We start from the raw sequence: 18927 nt of genomic DNA, 5'->3' as shown, positions 1-18927 counted from the left end.
CACGCCCCCATTCTCATCGACGGGGCTATAGTGGTGCAGGTAGAGTTTCAAGTTCCTTGGCGTCCACATCACCAACAAACTAACATGGTCCAAGCACACCAAGACAGTTGTGAAGAGGGCACGACAAAACTTATTCCCCCTCAGAAGACTGAAAAGATTTGGCACGGGTCCTCAGATTCTCAAAAGGTTTTACAGCTGCACCATCGAGAGCATCCTGACTGGTTGCATCACTGCCTGGTATGGCAACTGCTCGGCCTCCGACCGCAAGGCACTACAGAGGGTAGTGCGTACAGCCCAGTACATCACCGGGGCCAAGCTTCCAGCTATCCAGGACCTCTATACTAGGCGGTGTCAGAGGAAGGCCCTAAAAATTGTCAAAGACTCCTGCCACCCTAGTCATAGACAGTTCTCTCTGCTACCGCACGGCAAGCGGTACCGGAGCGCCAAGTCTAGGTCCAAGAGGCTTCTAAACAGCTTCTACCCCCAAACCATAAGACTCCTGAACAAATGGCTAAACAAATGGCTACCCAGACTATTTGCATTACCCCCCCCCCATACCCCTTCTACGCTGCTGCTACTCTCTGTTATTATCTATGCATAGTCACTTTAATAACTCTACCTACATGTACATATTACCTCAATTACCTCGACACAGGTGCCCCAGCACTTTGACTCTGGACCGGTACCCCTTGTATATAGCCCCGCTATTGTTATTTACTGCTGCTCTTTAATTATATGTTATTCTTATCTCTTACTTATTTTTTTGGTATTTTCTTAAAACTGTATTGTTGGTTAAGGATTTGTAATTAAGCATTTTACTGTAAGGTCTACACCTGTTGTATTCGGCGCATGTGACAAATAAAATTTGCTTGACTCCAGCGAGTCCCAGTCCGATGACAGCTGTGTAATGTGTGCGTCACCCATCCTACTCCCATGCAGTACCTTTGCAGCCAGACGGACTGATGCACAACCAAATAGACTAATCAACCAGTTGTAGTCACAGAGGTCAGTCATGAAGACAGCCAAGTGCGTCAAATAGCTACCCACATTCATACATTCACTGTATTGTACACTTTGTATTTAATAATAAAGTGGTTTTCCCAATCACTCTAAAAGTAATTGATATTCATGTGATTTTGCAATAAGGAGGATACAACAGATCCCCTTCCCTAAAACTTCCTGTCCACTTACCTCTTTGAGCTTCTTGGCCCATGGTTTCTGGGCCTTCTTGAAGCCCTCATCGGCCTCTTTGGCCTCCTTGAAGCCTCCGATCATCTGCTTGTGGTAGGCCTCCTTCTGCCAGTTCTTGACCTTCTCCAGGTCTTCGTTGAGCAGGCCGTTCTTCACCTCCTGGTGCAGCTCACTCACCTTCTCAGCCTCGGTCATCACACCCAGCCAGGCCCTCTCCACAGTGCCATACTGTGGTCCTGGGGTTAGAGAATATCACAGGGGACATTCAATCACAACATATAGTTGGCAGAAAAAAATGATTGAAAATATGAACGTGACCAACTCAGTGGCCTTGTGGTCATAGTGTCCGCCCTGAGATTGAAAGATTGGAAGTCTGATCCCCAACCGAATCATACCAAAGACTGTAGAAATGGGATCCAATGCGTCTCTGTTTGGCCTTTAGCATTAAGGAGATAAATTGGGGGTAAGGCCCTGCGATAGACTAGCGTCCTGTCCAGGGGGTGTACTTGTACATCAAGCCGTCTCACACTACTTGTACATCAAGCTGTCTCACGCTCCTGCTCTTATGAGCCGTTCCAGCTTGCACAAGTTAAGGCTCCTCATCTTACAGAAAACACTCACAATACAATCGGGACAAGTGGAGCTGAGCAGTGAGTTAAATCAAAGAATTTAACATGGGATGAAGACCTCAAAACAGACGCCAAACAGACAATCCCAATACTGGCCTTTCTCGATCAGCTGTCTCCATCTCTTGGACCAGGCGGTCAGCTGGTCACCATAGGCCTTCTCAATCTTGGAACGTTCCTGAAGGCATCCCATGAGGTCATTGCAGAGCCGGTGGCCGTCGTCAATCCGCTTAACGGCGCGCTTGTAGTTCCCCACCTGAGAATGGTCAGAGGAGGGTAGACTAAAGAGGTACAAGAGCGAAACACAAGGCTTCCCTACATATCAATGATTGAGGATGAGGATGCAGTCAAGTGCAATACTCAATATGCCAAATCTCTAAGAGCACTAAGATATCTTTAGGTGGAAATAACTAATCTGACGGGCCAACATAAACGATAAAATAATTTTCTCTCTTGAGAGAGTCAAAAAAGAAATGGAGATGAAATAGATCAAATAAATCGTTTAACTCTGGTGTAGTGACGGAAATGATAAATGATCTACTAATACCCTGGAGTAACAATAAAGAATCACCTGTACTCACTTTCATCATTCTCATACCACCTTAAGAGACGCCACCTTAACATAGGCATTACTGAGCTCTGAGTCCCCTCCCCCCCAGTGCCTACAGGGGGCATGAGCTCCTGGTGCATGACAGAGGGAGGGGGGCTCATGCCTGTGCATGTGTAGTTATGCAATGGCAGCAGCTTTGTGTGTGTGGCCATCGCTGTGACTTTTTCCACATTTTGTTAAGTTACAGCCTTATTCTAAAATGAATAAAATATAATACAGTGCCTTCCAAAAGTATTCAGCCCACTTGGCATTTTTCCTATTTTGTTGCATTACAACCTGTAATTTAAATAGATTTTTATTTGGATTTCAAGTAATGGACATACACAAAATAGTCCAAATTGGTGAAGTGAAATGAAAAAAATGACTTGTTTCAAAAAAGTTTTAAAAAAGTAAAAAATGGAAAAGTGGTGTGTGCATATGTATTCACCCCCTTTGCTATGAAGCCCCTAAATAAGGTCTGGTGCAACCAATTACCTTCAGAAGTCTAATAATTAGTTAAATAAAGTCCACCTGTGTGCAATCTAAGTGTCACATGATCTGTCACATGATCTCAGTATATATACACAACTGTTCTGAAAGGCCCCAGAGTCTGCAAAACCACAAAGCAAGGGGCATCACCAAGCAAGCGGCACCATGAAGACCAAGGAGCCCTCCAAACAGGTCAGGGACAAAGTTGTGGAGAAGTACAGATCAGGGTTGGGTTACAAAAAATGATCAGAAACTTTGAACATCCCACGGAGCACCATTACATCCATTATTAAAAAATTGAAAGAATATGGCACCACAACAAATCTGCCAAGAGAGGGCCGCCCACCAACACTTAAGGACCAGCTTTTTGGCCATCAAGGAACGCTGTTTCTGGCACAAACCCAACACCTCTCATCACCCCGAGAACAACATCCCCACAGTGAAGCATGGTGGTGGCAGCATCATGCTGTGGGGATGTTTTTCATCGGCAGGGACAGAGAAACTGGTCAGAATTGAAGGAATGATAGATGGCGCTAAATACAGAGAAATTATTGAGGAAAACCTGTTTCAGTCTTCCAGAGATTTGAGACTGGGACGGAGGTTCACCATCCAGCAAGACAATGACCCTAAGCATACTGCTAAAGCAACACTCGATTGGTTTAAGGGGAAACATTTAAATGTCTTGGAATGGCCTAGTCAAAGCCCAGACCTCAATCCAATTGAGAATATGTGGTATGACTTAAAGATTGCTGTACACCAGCGGAACCCATCCAACTTGAAGGAGCTGGAGCAGTTTTGCCTTGAAGAATGGGCAAAAATCCCAGTGGCTAGATGCACCAAGCTTATAGAGACATACCCAAGAGACTTGCAGCTGTAATTACTGCAAAAAGGTGTCTCTACAAAGTATTGACTTTGGGGGGGTGAATAGTTATGCAAGCTCAAGTTTTCTGTTTTTTTTAATCTTATTTCTTGTTTGTTTCACAATAAAAAATATTTTGCATCTTCAAAGTGTTGTGTAAATCAAATGATACAACCCCCCCCCAAAAAATGTATTTTAATTCCAGGTTGTAAGGCAACAAAATAGAAAAAATGCCAGGGAGGGTGAATACTTTCGCAAGCCACTGTAAATGTCCTCAATATACACAATACCCCATAATGACAAAGCAAAAACAGTTTTTTAGAAATGTTTGCAAATTGATTAAAAATAAAAAACAGAAGTACCTTATTTACATAAGTATTCAGACCCTTTGCTATGAGACTCGATATTTAGCTCAGGTGCATCCTGTTTCCATTGGTCATCTTTGAGATGTTTCTACAAATTGATTGGAGTCCACCTGTGGTAAATTCAATTGATTGGACATGATTAAGGAAAGCAAACACCTGTCTTTATAAAGGTCCCATAGTTGACAGTGCATGTCAGAGCAAAAACCAAGCCACGAGGTCGAAGGAGTTGTCCACAGAGCTCCGAGACAGGATTGTGTCGAGGCACAGATCTGGGGAAGTGTACCAAAACATTTCTGCAGCATTGAAGGTCCCCAAGAACACAGTGGCTTCCATCATTCTTAAATGGAAGAAGTTTAGAACCACCAAGACTCTTCCTAGAGCTGGCTGCCTGGCCAAACTGAGCAATCAGGGGAGAAGGGCTTTGGTCTGGAGGTGACCAAGAACCCAATGGTCACTTTGACAGAGCTCTAGAGTTTCTCTGTGGAGATGGGAGAACCTTACAGAAGGACAACCATTTCTGCAGCACTCCACCAATCAGGCCTTTATGGTAGAGTGGCCAGACGGAAGACACTCCTCAGTAAAAGGCACATGACAGCCCAATTGGAGTTTGCCAAAAGTCACCTAAAGGACTCTCAGTCCATGAGAAACAAGATTCTCTGGTCTGATGAAACCAAGAATGAACACTTTGGCCTGAATGCCAAGCGTCACATCTGGAGGAAACCTGGCACCATCCCTACAGTGAAGCATGGTGGTGGCAGCATCATGCTGTGGGGATGTTACTCAGCGGCAGGGACTGGGAGACTAGTCAGGTTCGAGGCAAAGATGAACGGAGCAAAGTACAGAGAGATCCTTGAAAACCTGCTACAGAGCACTCAGGATCTCAGACTGGGGCAAAGGTTCACTTTCCAACAGAACAACGACCCTAACAAAATGTGGAAAAAGTCAAGTCTTTCCCGAAGGCACTGTAATGACCCACACATGTATGTGTGTGTGCCCCTCTGTGTGCCCGCACACGTCTGCGTGTGTGTGTGTGTGCTCGTGTACTGACTGCTATAATCCTTTACTGTGCTCTAATGCAGGCAGACAGATTATCAGGGATAGGACACTGACAGGACGAGGCAGAGACAGGAATGCAGCCCACAGACAAAGACCACTCAGTCCACTCAGAGAGGATGGGCCCTAGGCTGGGTGGGACTGGTGTGGGGTACAGTGTCTGTGTCAAAAACAAAGTCCCTTTTAGAAGAGTTTACAGTATATAGATAATATACCGTTTTGTATTTTTGTTGGGTTTTCTGTCAGACATGTGTTTTTCATTTTAAATCAAACATCTAGCCCTACAAGAGTCCTTATGCTATTCAGTATGCTGTGGCCAGAGCTTTCTTGGCTGTATATAGATTTTAGGGCAGGTGCATGTGGGCTGAATGGCTGCCTCAGTGCTGCTTCTAACTGAGAGGCTCTGTCTGTCTGTGTCTGTGACCCTCCTCCTACAATGATACAAAAGGGACTCTATAGTGCTCTATAGTGAATTCCATAGCACTAATTGGATATTTTCTATGCAACAACAACATCAACGTATTGGATTAACCAACCATATTCCTATTGATCCGCATGGAAATGAAATTACATGACCTATAGTATCATGTTGTCTGTTGTCAAGAACAGAGGATGATGGTGGCCAGTGATCCTATGACTCATTTCTCCTAAAGAGGGATCGTTGTGTGTGACTTGGCTGATAAAGGTCTATAGGTTTTCCTTCATAGCCCAGATGACCTGTATGGATGGTATTTCTGAAGTACCTCCCAAAAGCTGTCCATAGCGTCGTCAGCAGTAGCAGCAGATTCATCGTAGGACCCCGACATTTTCCTGGTTGTGGCAAAGCAGGCTAAACTCTAAATGTGTCAGCAGCAGAGCTGGGTCCCTCACGCACTGCAAGAGAAAGAGAGAGAGAGAGAGAAAGAGGAGAGAGTGAGATTGCAATACATATACATGTAGAAAATACAATACAGTTGAACATCCTACAACATACATCATTTCTGATATGCTATGAAATACGATACTTGGGCTCTCTATGGTATTCAGAAACCATATGTTTTCCATAGCCAATCAGTGAGCAGCACTGATGAAAGACTTCCTTTGGAGGCTCTGAGACAGTTCTAATAATGAAGTTAAAATAGGTATTCTATCCCCATGCACACTGCTCTGTGGCCCCAAGCAACAGAAAGGCCATCTTCCACACGCGTGTCCCAGAAACCACAGCACACCACAGGGAGCACAGCATCACTGTAATCATGGAGTTCTGACCCTGTATCGTACTGTACAATAGCTCAGCATAAACTGTCCCTGTCCCATGACATGTTTCTTCTGGAAGAGTGCTACACTATACACAGACTGCACACAGACACACATGCATACTGTACTAACACACATGCACATGGACGCAGGCACACACATAGACCCACACAGACAGACTGGCAGGAACGCACACCACTCACACCCACACACTATATCTTTCTCTAAAAAGTCTACATGAAGTTACACAGCCTAGAAAAGAGACCAAAATAAACATATTGCAGTCCTGGTTTAATTTATTTCACATAAACATCTACGGTTATATAACTGTAGGTGCATTCTAACAATGTGATTAAACTGCCAATTAATTTGTAAACCCTTCCTCTGTCTAAAACATTTCCTCCAATATTTGAGATTCTATTCCTTTGACGGCTGGTCGATTCTTCCCCACAAAGAATAAAATAGCACAGACTGGTTAGCGTTTATTCTTGTATTGAGCTCTAATTGAAACCTAATTCAGTTTGCTCTCCTTTACCGTCTCAATGAACTGTTCTTTAGTGGCATCTCCTTCAGGTCTGGAAGTCTCCACAACAACTACCCAGCGCAAAATAGCAAGCACATGGAGGGGTACACTACATCAAATAATGTTAAATGGTTCCCAAACAAGGTAGGAAACTAATTAAAGCCAGAATCGGGAGTATGTGTACCAGCCCAGCAACAGCCCCTTCACTTGGTTTAGAACAACAAACATTAAAAAATGGAGCAAAAACCTCAGGTTTGGAATTATCATAGAGTAAGACACTTACTAGGTCATTACACAAATGTGTCCCTTTTGGGTAGTGTAACTTGGTTGATTTTTTACATTTATTTCACCTAGTTTTAACATTCTGTTATGACGAGCACATGTTCAACTTAATAAAAAACATGTTTTCCCATTCCGACTGTTAAATAAAAAAATGACTATAGTAAGTGCCTATTTAGTGCCGAACAGGGTTGACCACAACAGGGTTGACCACAACAGGGTTGACCACAACAGGGTTGACGATTTAATCTTAAATCAGCCATAAATCCCCTTGTGACAGGGGGAATGGAAGCTTGTTGTGTGCAAAAGTGAAGGTCAACTGAATGCAAGCTTCTCAAAAAACAGTTTATTGTTAAAACATTTCTTGCCTGTCTATCCGTGGATAACAGGGTTGACGTGATATGCTGGACACACTTCAGATTTCCACCACAAAACACCAGACCATGGCTAAAAGGATTAGGACCAGCTCACCTGATTTTACACTATGATTTAACTGATATTAAAATGAGAGTTCACGTAACAAGGTTGAGCTTAAAATGAGGGACAGGTGTTTTTTTTATTACTTAAAATGATTTGCTAATCACATTAATTACAACAATTTTCAGAAATTACTTTGACAAAGCAACAAAACTAGGGCTTTACAATGATGGTGAAAATGATACAGAGTGCACAGAGGGACATGTCAATATGCTGGATTTGGGCACTTTATTGAATTTTGTATGCGGTCTATATTAAATGGCTCTTCATTCAATATAACATGCTTTTAAAGTCCAATATTGGTGCCAAATCTCTACTTAAAATATCCAAGCGACGCAAAAGTGACTCATTTCGTGGAATGATCCTACTAAGTTAGTAAGGCATTAATACATTATATTTTCTCGGGTAATGCTCCCAAAGAGAACAGGAGTAAAGGTGATAAGCTATGTCTGTTTGGCCTTATGCTGACTTCTCCACCAAGCATACAGTACCAGTCAAAAGTTGGGACACATTTACTCATTCAAGGGTTTTTCTTTATTTTTACAATTTTCTACATTGTAGAATAACAGCGAAGACATCAACACTATGAAATAACACATATGGAATCATGTAGTAACCAAAAAAAGTGTTAAGGTCACATTTAAAATAAAAAATAAATTAGGTAGTCACCTGGAATGCATTTCAATTAACAGGTGTGCCTTGTTATACGTTAATTTGTGGAATTTCTTTCCTTCTTAATGTGTTTGAGCCAATCAGTTGTGTTGTGACAAGGTAGGGGTGGTATACAGAATATAGACATATTTAGTAAAAGACCAAGTCCATATTATGACAAGAACAGCTCAAATAAGCAAAGAGAAACGACAGTCCATCATTACTTTAAGACATGAAGGTCAGTCAATACGGAACATTTCAAGAACTTTGAAAGTTTCTTCAAGTGCAGTTGCAAAAACCATCAAGCACTATGATGAAACTGGCTCAGGAAAGGAAGACCCAGAGTTACCTCTGCTGCAGAGGATAAGTTCATTAGTTACCAACCTCAGAAATTGCAGCCCAAATAAATGCTTCACAGAGTTCAAGGAACAGACACATCTCAACATCAACTGTTCAGAGGAGACTGTGTAAATCAGGCCTTCATGGTTGAATTGCTGCAAAGAAACCACTACTAAAGGACACAAATAAGAAGAAAAGACTTGCTTGGGCCAAGAAACACGAGCAATGGACATTAGACCAGTGGAAATCTGATGAGTCTGATGAGTCAGATTGGTCTGATGAGTCCAACTGTGAGATTTTTGGTTCCAACCGCCGTGTCTTTGTGAGACGCAGAGTAGGTGAACGGATGATCTCCGCATGTGTGGTTCCCACCGTGAAGAACGGAGGAGGTGGTGTGATGGTGCTTTGCTGGTGACATTGTCAGTGATTTATTTAGAATTCAAGGCCCACTTAACTAGCATGACTACCACAGCATTCTGCAGCGGTACGCCATCCCATCTTGTTTGCCCTTAGTGGGATTATCATTTTGTTTTTCCAAAAGACAATGACCCAACACACATCGAGGCTGTGTAACGGCTATTTGACCTAGAAGGAGAGTGATGAAGTGCTGCATCAGATGACCTGGCCTCCACAATCACCCGACCTCAACCCAATTCAGATGGTTTGGGATGAGTTGGAACAGAGTGAAGGAAAAGCAGCCAACAAGTGCTCAGCATATGTGGGAACTCCTTCAAGACTGTTGGAAAAGCATTCCAGGTGAAGCTGGTTGAGACAAAGCCAAGAGTGTGCAAAGCTGTCAAAGGCAATCATCAAGGCAAAGCGTCCCACCTACTCAACAGCCAGTTGAATCCCATGGCACGTTATTCAAATACCTTAGAAATGCTATTACTTCAATTTCTCAAACATATGACTATTTTACAGCATTTTAAAGACAAGACTCTCGTTAATCTAACCACACTGTCCGATTTCAAAAAGGCTTTACAACGAAAGCAAAACATTAGATTATGTCAGCAGAGTACCCAGCCATAAATAATCAGACACCCATTTTTCAAGCTAGCATATAATGTCACATAAACCCAAACCACAGCTAAATGCAGCACTAACCTTTGATGATCTTCATCAGATGACAATCTTAGGACATTATGTTATACAATACATGCATGTCTGTTCAATCAAGTTCATATTTATATCAAAAACCAGCTTTTTACATTAGCAGGTGACTAGCATGTGACTAGCATTCCCACCGAACACTTCCGGTGAATTTACTAAATTACTCACGATAAACGTTCACAAAAAACATAACAATTATTTTAAGAATTATAGATACAGAACTCCTATATGCACTCGCTATGTCCGATTTTAAATAGCTTTTCGGTGAAAGCACATTTTGCAATATTCTAAGTAGATAGCCCGGCATCACAGGGCGAGCTATTTAGACACCCAGCAAGTTTAGCACTCACCAAAGTCAGATTTACTATAAGAAAAATGTTATTACCTTTGCTGTTCTTCGTCAGAATGCACTCCCAGGACTTCTACTTCAATAACAAATGTTGGTTTGGTCCCAAATAATCCATTGTTATATCCAAATAGCGGCGTTTTGTTCGTGCGTTCAAGACACTATCCGAAAGGGTAAATAAGGGTGACGAGCACGACGCATTTCGTGACAAAAAAATTCAAAATATTCCATTACCGTACTTCGAAGCATGTCAACCGCTGTTTAAAATCAATTTTTATGCCATTTTTCTCGTAAAAAAGCGATAATATTCCGACCAGGAAATCGTTTTTTAGTACAAAGAGAGCGAAAGTAAAAGCATGGGATCCCCTCATGCACGAGCCTCAGTCTGATGGCCCTCTGATAGAGCACTTGCCAAAAGCGCTAATGTGTTTCAGCCTGGGGCTGGAATTACATCATTCAGCTTTTTCCCGGGTTCTGAGAGCCTATGGGAGCCGTAGGAAGTGTCACGTTACAGCAAAGATCCTAAATGTTCAATAAACAGAGGCAAGAAGTGCGAGGAATGGTCAGAGAGGGTACTTCCTGTTTGGAATCTTCTCAGGTTTTTGCCTGCCATATGAGTTCTGTTATACTCACAGACACCATTCAAACAGTTTTAGAAACGTTAGGGTGTTTTCTATCCAAAGCTAATAATTATATGCATATTCATATTTCTGGGCAGGAGTAGTAACCAAATTAAATTGGGTACGTTTTTTATCCAGCCGTGCAAATACTGCCCCCTATCCCCAACAGGTTAACACGTTTTTGGTTACTACATGATTCCATATGTGTTATTACATAGTTTGTATGTATTCACTACTATTCTACAATGTAGAAAATAGTAAAAATAAAGAAAAACTCTTGAATGAGTAGGTGTGTCCAAACGTTTGACTGGTACTGCATGTGTCACAGGGAATCACCTGGTGAACTAAGTAACATTCTGACCACTAGGGTTGCATAGGGTCGGAAACTTTCCGGTAAATTTCAGAAACATTTTCTGAAATCTTCCATGGGAAATGAAGCCCAGGAATTTGGGGAATTTTGCTTAAATTCATCAAAAAAAGTTAGCTTATAAAAGTGAACCTTTTTTTGTGCGATACACATAAGGCAATTCTAGGTCTTGTGACATATTTTGGTTAAACTATCCCCAACTCAATGGAATTGCAACCCTCCGCATGCACAGTGCATTCTTCCATCACATGTACAGCTGATTCTCAAGATCTTGCACACTAATGAGAGGCTATTGAGCCCACACTACTACACTGTCAGAGCCAAGGACTACATGCTTTCTGATAAGTTTTGATTACAATACTGGGTGGGGTGAATATATTTTATACGACATACATACTTTTTTGTTAACTAGTAAATAGTAGCCTACAGCAAAGTGTGTTTAAATCATTTCTAACTTGTTAACAATTTCTGCTAGTTAGTTTTTGCTACCATGTGGGTTTTAGCTTGTATCACATGCTAACTGAGGAGTGTTAATTCACCTGTTTCCATACATGTTTCATTTTAAAACATGTATCTTACAAAGGAGTTGTTTATTCTAACTGCTTAACTATGTATTTGTACATGGAAATGTAATAGTTTTTTTTACCTCATCTTTACTGGAAAATGCCATGGGCACTATCTGATGTGTGGAGACATTTCACTGCAGCTAATGTAGAAGGAAAAGCTATGTACATTTGCATATACTGTGCCAAATCATATGTGAAGTATGCAACAAAAATGCAGTATTATCTGGCCAAGTGCATAAAGTTCCCTCAGCGCTCACAACAAGCAACCCCGACAAAAGTCCCTCTACTTCTATTCGAGGTGAAAATGATGAATCAGACACCTTATCGATAGCAACAGTCCATGGTGTTCCTGGAATCAGAAGTTTTTTGACTCAATGGAGGAAAGTAGTCAGAGAAACGCTGATGAATGTCTTGCTCGAGCTGTGTATTTAACTGGTTCACCTCTGATGCTCACAGGCAATGTGTATTGGAAGAGATTTCTGAATGTTCTTCATCCAGCATACACCCCTCCAACCAGACATGCTTTATCTACTAATTTACTGGATGCAGTGTTCAACAGAGTTCAAGTGAAGGTCAAGCAAATCATAGAGAAAGCAGACTGCATTGCAATCATCTCTGATGGGTGATCGAATGTTTGTGGGTAAGGAATAATTAAATACATCATCTCCACCCTTCAACCAGTATTCTACAAGAGCACAGACACAAGGGACAACAGACACACTTGTCTACATTGCAGATAAACTGAAGTGAGTCATCAATGGCCTTGGACCACAGAAGGTATTTGCACTGGTGACAGACAATGCTGCGAACATGAAGGCTGCTTGGTCTAAAGTGGAGGAGTCCTACCCTCACATCACACCCATTAGCTGTGCTGCTCATGCATTGAATCTGCTCCTCATGGACATCATGGCACTGAAAATAATGGATACACTCTACAAGAGAGCCAAGGAAATGGTTAGGTATTTGAAGGGTCATCAAGTTATAGCAGCAATCTACCTCACCAAGCAAAGTGAGAAGAATAAGAGCACCACATTGAAGCTGCCCAGCAACACCCGTTGGGGTGGTATTGTCATCATGTTTGACAGTCTCCTGGAAGAGAAGGAGTCTCTCCAAGAAATCACCATATCACAGTCTGCCGATATGGACAGCCCCATCAAGAGGATCCTCCTGGATGATGTATTTTGTGAGAGAGTGGTAAGCAGCCTGAAACTCCTGAAACCTATAGCAGTAGCCATTGCATGGATTGAGGGAGACAATGCCATCCTGTCTGATGATCAGACTCTGCTTGCAGATGTAAGAGAAGAAATCCGTACTGCCCTGCCCACTTCACTGTTGCTCCAAGCAGAGGAAACTGCAGTTCTGAAACACATCAAAAAGCGTGAAGACTTCTGCCTGAAGCCCATACACGCCGCAGCGTACATGTTGGACCCCAAGTATGCTGGCAAGAGCTTCCTGTCTGGTGCAGAGATCAACAAGGCCTATGGTGTCATCACAACCGTTTCATGCTACCTTGGCCTGGATGAGGGCAAGGTTCTTGGCAGTCTGGTGATGCACTTCCAAGCAAGGGCTTTGGGATGGAGATGCAATATGGCAGTCGTGCCAACATATCTCATCAGCCACCTGGTGGAAGGGACTTTGTGGATCTGAGGCTCTTTTACCCTGTTGCCTCCATCATCTTCCAAATCCCACCAACATCAGCCGCCTCAGAGCGCAACTGGTCCTTGTTTGGGAACACACACACCAAAGAACACAACAGGCTGACCAATACAAGGGTTTTAAAATTGGTGGCCATCTGGGCAAATTTGAGGCTTTTTGAGCCTGACAACGAGCCATCCTCAACAAGGTTGGAAAGTGACAGTGAAGATGAGGCCTCAGAGTCTGATATTCAAGAGGTGGACATTGAGGAGGTCCAGGGAGAAGACATGGAAGCCTGAGAGGAAGACAACCAAAGCTTTAGTTTCTAGACTATCATTTTACAGATGTGTTGAAAACGTTTTTGGAAGATGCGATGGATCATTGGGGATCATTCAATATTCACTTTTGTTGTTCAGTGAAATCATCCCATGTGAAGAGTCAACTCAATTAATTAAAGTTCAATTCGTAACTAAATTGTTTTTTAAAATTTCTATTGGAAGGATTTAATACTTATGATAAGGTAAAGGGTTTATGTTTCTGTCTCCATATGATATGGTAAATATATCCAATGCAAAAAACATCTACATTTAAATGGTATTAATATTAATGTGCATATATTTCCGTTAATTCCCATATATTCCCGTTAATTCTTATATATTCCATTTAATTCCCACGGAAAGTTTCCACCTCTGAATATTCCCCAAAATGTGCATCCCTACTGACCATGTTGAGTAAATCTTCAGAGGGAGCAGCATAAGGTGAGTGCTGTGATCAGTTTGAGCCAACCTGACAAATTAGTGACTTTTACACCTGAAAGATGGGACTGGTGGAACTCAAAGGCCAATTTATATGCACATGATAGATAACAGCTAAAACTTTTCAGTCTTAATCGGTCACAACGCCACAATAATCATGAGCAGTCGGCATTAAGACTGAATTTGTGTGGTTTGTGTGGCTGTGCCTGCTACTTGAAAAAGTATGCAATAGAGAGGTACAGTGTTTCTACAGTGTGTTTACTTCTTTGAACACATTTCTGCAGTATATATCCTCGAAGCCTCGATGATGGGCTACTCATCTCAATCTGAACCAGGGAACATTTTGTACCCTGTGTGATGAATCGTGACACTAGCAGGAACACCGAGGAGCACAGGCAGGGCAGCTATACTGCAGTTACAGTACAGCAATGGCTGAATCAGCCGCACAGTAATGGAGTGCAGTTTGTCAAACACAATATTTACAGTCACGGCGGATCACACTGACTTGTGTAAACCCAAGGCAGTTAGCCTTGGGTTTACATTCTGTACTCAACCAGAACACACACACATTCTTTGTAGGGCACTTGTCTAACATACTCTGGGTTGAAATCATCCTCTTAACTTCTTTAGCTCTGTGGCAAGGTTCAACTTTGAGGATCAAAAGTATGTGAATTTACAAGGATAATGTGCCGCAATAATGTATTTACAATAGCCTATACAAGAGCCATTTTACACCACCAAATTATTGAGCATTTTCATTTTGAACCACATAATGTAAAATAACGTTCCAGTCAACTTAAGGCCTTCTAACACACTAAGTAACTGTGAATTAAGCATCAGAGGTAGGAAGGCCAAGTAGGAGTCTCTCAGTACCAGCATCACAGATTTACTATAAGAGAGACCTTTAAATACTGTTGTTCGAAGATGAAATAATATTGCCAGTTCTTTTCATATTCTCTGTGAAATGAGAACTCCTCATGCAGAGAAAAAGAGGACACACGGTTTGCCCTCCGCCTCCAGAAATGACCATTTCCTTGCCAGAGTAAAGGTTACAGCTGTGCAGAAGAGCAGGTGTATACACAGAGACCCGTGGGTGAAGAAAGAGCTCAGGGTCTCTCTGTCTACTGTCAGAGTCATTGCCCTGTAATTCTTTTGGGCAATAAGATCTATATCAGGAATAATAATCAAATGTCGTGACTCAGTAAAGGCATTAAATCTGTTTGATATGCTGCAGACAATGTTTCAGCCAGGGGAGCCAAGACAACACGAGAGTGAGAATCTACTTCACTGTTCGTACTATAACACTCACAATACTTATTTTTCTTCAGCTTTCAAGATGTCAATAGGCCGATGAGAAAGTAAGAGATGAAATTCCACTCCTCAACCTGCTGGTCCAGTACTCTAGATAACATCACTCACAAGCTATGACCCACCCATTATTATTGGTGTGATTCTCATTTCAGTGAGATCATAGGTCCGTCTACCTGTCTGTCAGTCTGGCCCTCCAATTAGCCTATGGATCCCTGGATCCTCCAGAGCCGGCTAAGCCCCCTCTCCTTCTCCGTGGCCGACGTGAGTAAAAAATGTACACGTGTTAACCCTCATAAGGCTGCTGACCCAGACGGCATCCCTAGCCGCGGCCTCAGAGCATGCGCAGACCAGCTGGCTGGTGTGTTTACGGACATATTCAATCGCTCCCTATCCCAGTCTGCTGTCCCCACATGCTTCAAGATGGCCACCATTGTTCCTGTACCCAAGAAGGCAAAGCTAACTGAACTAAATGACTGCCGCCCCGTAGCACTCACTTATGTCATCATGAAGTGCTTTGAGAGACTAGTCAAGAATCATATCACCTCCACCTTATTGGCCACCCTAGACCCACTTAATTTTGCATACCGCCCAAACAGGTCCACATACTATGCAATCGCCATCACACTGCACACTGCCTTATCCCATCTGGACAAGAGGAATACCTATGTAAGAATGCTGTTCATTGACTACAGCTCAGCATTCAACACCATAGTACCCTCCAAGCTCATCATCAAGCTGGAGGCCCTGGGTCTCAACCCCGCCCTGTGCAATTGGGTCCTGGACTTCCTCACAGGCCACCCACAGGTGGTGAAGGTAGGAAACATCACCTCCACTCCGCTGATCCTCAACACTTGGGTGCTCAGTGCGTGCTCAGCCCCCTCCTGTACTCCCTGTTCACCCACGACTGCATGGCCATGCACGCCTCCAACTCAATCATCAAGTTTGCAGACGACACAACAGTAGTGGGCTTGATTACCAACAACGATGAGACAGCCTACAGGGAGGAGGTGAGGGCACTCGGAGTGTGGTGTCAGGAAAACAACCTCTCACTCAACGTCAGCAAAACAAAGGAGATGATCGTGGACTTCAGGAAACAGCAGAGGGAGCACCCCCCATCCACATCGAAGGTGGAAAGCTTTAAGTTCCTCAGCATACACATAACAGACAAATTGAAATGGTCCACCCACACAGACATGGTGGTGAAGAAGACGCAACAGGAAGGCGCAACAGGAGGCTAAACCTCAGGAGGCTGAAGAAATGTGGATTGTCACGCAAAACCCTGACAAACTTTAACAGATGCACAATTGAGAGCATCCTGTCTGGCTGTATCACAGCCTGCTACGGCAACTGCACCGCCCTCAACCGCAAGGCTCTCCAGAGGGTGGTGCGGTCTGCACAACGCATCACCGGGGGCAAACTACCTGCCCTCCATGACACCTACACCACCCGATGTAACAGGAAGGCCAAAAAGATCAAGGACATCAACCACCCGAGCCACTGCCTGTTCACACTGCTACCATCCAGAAGGCGAGGTCAGTACAGGTGCATCAAAGCTGGCACCGAGGTAACTGAAAAACAGCTTCTATCTCAAGGCCATCAGACTGCTAAACAGCAATCACTAACTCAGAGAGGCTGCTGCCTACATTGACACCCAATCACTGGCCACTTCAATAAATTGATCACTAGTCACTATAAACAATGTCACTTTAAATAATGCCACTTTAAATAATGTTTACATACCTTACATTACTCATATAATATGTATATACTGTATTATATACCATCTATTGCATCTTGCCTATGCCGCTCGACCATCGCTCATTCATATATTTATATGTATATATTCTCAAACATCCCCTTTAGATTTGTGTGTATTAGGTAGTTGTTGGGGAATTGTTAAGATTACTTGTTAGATATTACTGCACTGTCGGAACTAGAAGCACAGGCATTTCGCTACACTCGCATTAACATCTGCTAACCATGTGTATGTGACCAATAAAATGTGACTTGATTTGATTTGAAAAGCTGAGCTCATTAAATTATGGCTCTAAACTACACTACACACCACTATAATATGGTTATTATACTATAGTGAAGCAGTTTCTAAATGTGAATAAAGATAGATTTAAGAAATAAGGCCTGAGGAGGTGTGATATACGGCCAATATACCATGGCTAAGGGCTGTCCTTTTACGCACGATGCAACGCATCAGCCCTTAGCCATGGTATGGTATATTGGCCATATATCACAAACACCCGAGGTGCCTTATTGCTATTATAAACTGTTTACCAATGGAATTAAAGCAGTAAAAATAAATGTTTTGTAATACCCGTGTAATACCTGTGTAATACCCGTGGTCAGCCAAACGGCATTCAGGACTCAAACCACCCAGTTTCTAATATGTTTTAAATATTCGTTCATTTGGGTGAATGTGAAATGTTGTGTCAAACATGCTCCCTTTTACAGGCATCCATATAAGAAATTATATTGGATAAACAAAAACCACACCTAAACATACAGTTGAAGTCGGAAGTTTACATACACTTAGGTTGTAATCATTAAAACTTGTTTTTCAATCACTCCACAAATGTATTGTTATAAAACTATAGTTTTGGCAAGTCGGTTAGGACATCTACTTTGTGCATAACACAAGTAATTTTTCCAACTATTGTTTACAGACAGATTATTTCACTTATAATTTAATGTATCACAATTCCAGTGGGTCAGAAGTTTACATACACTAAGTTGACGGTGCCTTGAAACTGCTTGGAAAATTACAGAAAATTATGTCATGGCTTTAGAGGCTTCTGATAGGCTAATTGACATAATTTGAGTCAATTGGAGGTGTACCTGTGGATGTATTTCAAGGCCTTACCTTCAAACTCAGTGCCTCTTTGCTTGATATCATGGGAAAATCTAAAGAAATCAGCCAAGACCTCAGAAAAAGCATTGTAGACCTCCACAGGTCTGGTTCATCCATGGGAGCAATTTCCAAGTGCCTGAAGGTACCACGTTCATCTGTACAAACAATAGTACGCAAGTATAAACACCATGGGACCACGCAGCCGTCATACCGCTCAGGAAGGAGACGCATTCTGTCTCCTAGAGATGAACGTACTTTGGTGCGAAAAGTGCAAATCAATCCCAGAACAACAGCAAAGGACCTTGTGAAGATGCTGGAGGAAACAGGTACAAAAGTACCTATATCCCCAGTAAAAAAAGTCCTATATCGACATAACCTGAAAGGCCGCTCAGCAAGGAAGACTGCTCCAAAACCGGCATAAAAACCCAGACTACGGTTTGCCACTGCATATGGGGACAAAGATCGTACTTTTTGGAAAAATGTCCTCTGGTCTGATGAAACAAAAATATAACAACTATCGTTGTGTTTGGAGGAAAAAGGGGGAGGCTTGCAAGCCGAAGAACACCATCCCAACCGTGAAGCACGGGGGTGGCAGCATCATGTTGTGGGGGTGCTTTGCTGCAGGAGGGACTGGTGTACTTCACAAAATAGATGGCATCATGAGGCAGGAAAATTAT

General features: G+C 42.6%; 1 protein-coding gene across 4 annotated transcripts in view; it reads right to left on the bottom strand.

Moving 5' to 3' along the window:
* The window catches only part of LOC115168140 (protein kinase C and casein kinase substrate in neurons protein 1), a 71627-nt gene that overhangs the window by 17408 nt on the left and 35292 nt on the right, over positions 1–18927 (bottom strand). For all 4 annotated transcript variants that reach the window (XM_029723118.1, XM_029723121.1, XM_029723117.1 and 1 more), the window contains 3 exons: positions 5916–6045; positions 1917–2073; positions 1192–1427 (listed from right to left, as the gene is read on the bottom strand). In XM_029723118.1, coding sequence (XP_029578978.1) covers positions 1192–1427; positions 1917–2073; positions 5916–5978 — 456 coding nt within the window. In that variant the 5' untranslated portion in view covers positions 5979–6045. The remainder of the gene's footprint in view (positions 1–1191; positions 1428–1916; positions 2074–5915; positions 6046–18927) is intronic.

This window comes from Salmo trutta, chromosome 30 (assembly GCF_901001165.1).
Source record: "Salmo trutta chromosome 30, fSalTru1.1, whole genome shotgun sequence".
NCBI classification, from domain to species: Eukaryota; Metazoa; Chordata; class Actinopteri; order Salmoniformes; family Salmonidae; genus Salmo; species Salmo trutta.
The sequence above is the reverse complement of the archived record's forward strand: the minus strand, read 5'-3'. Positions and strand labels throughout refer to the sequence as shown.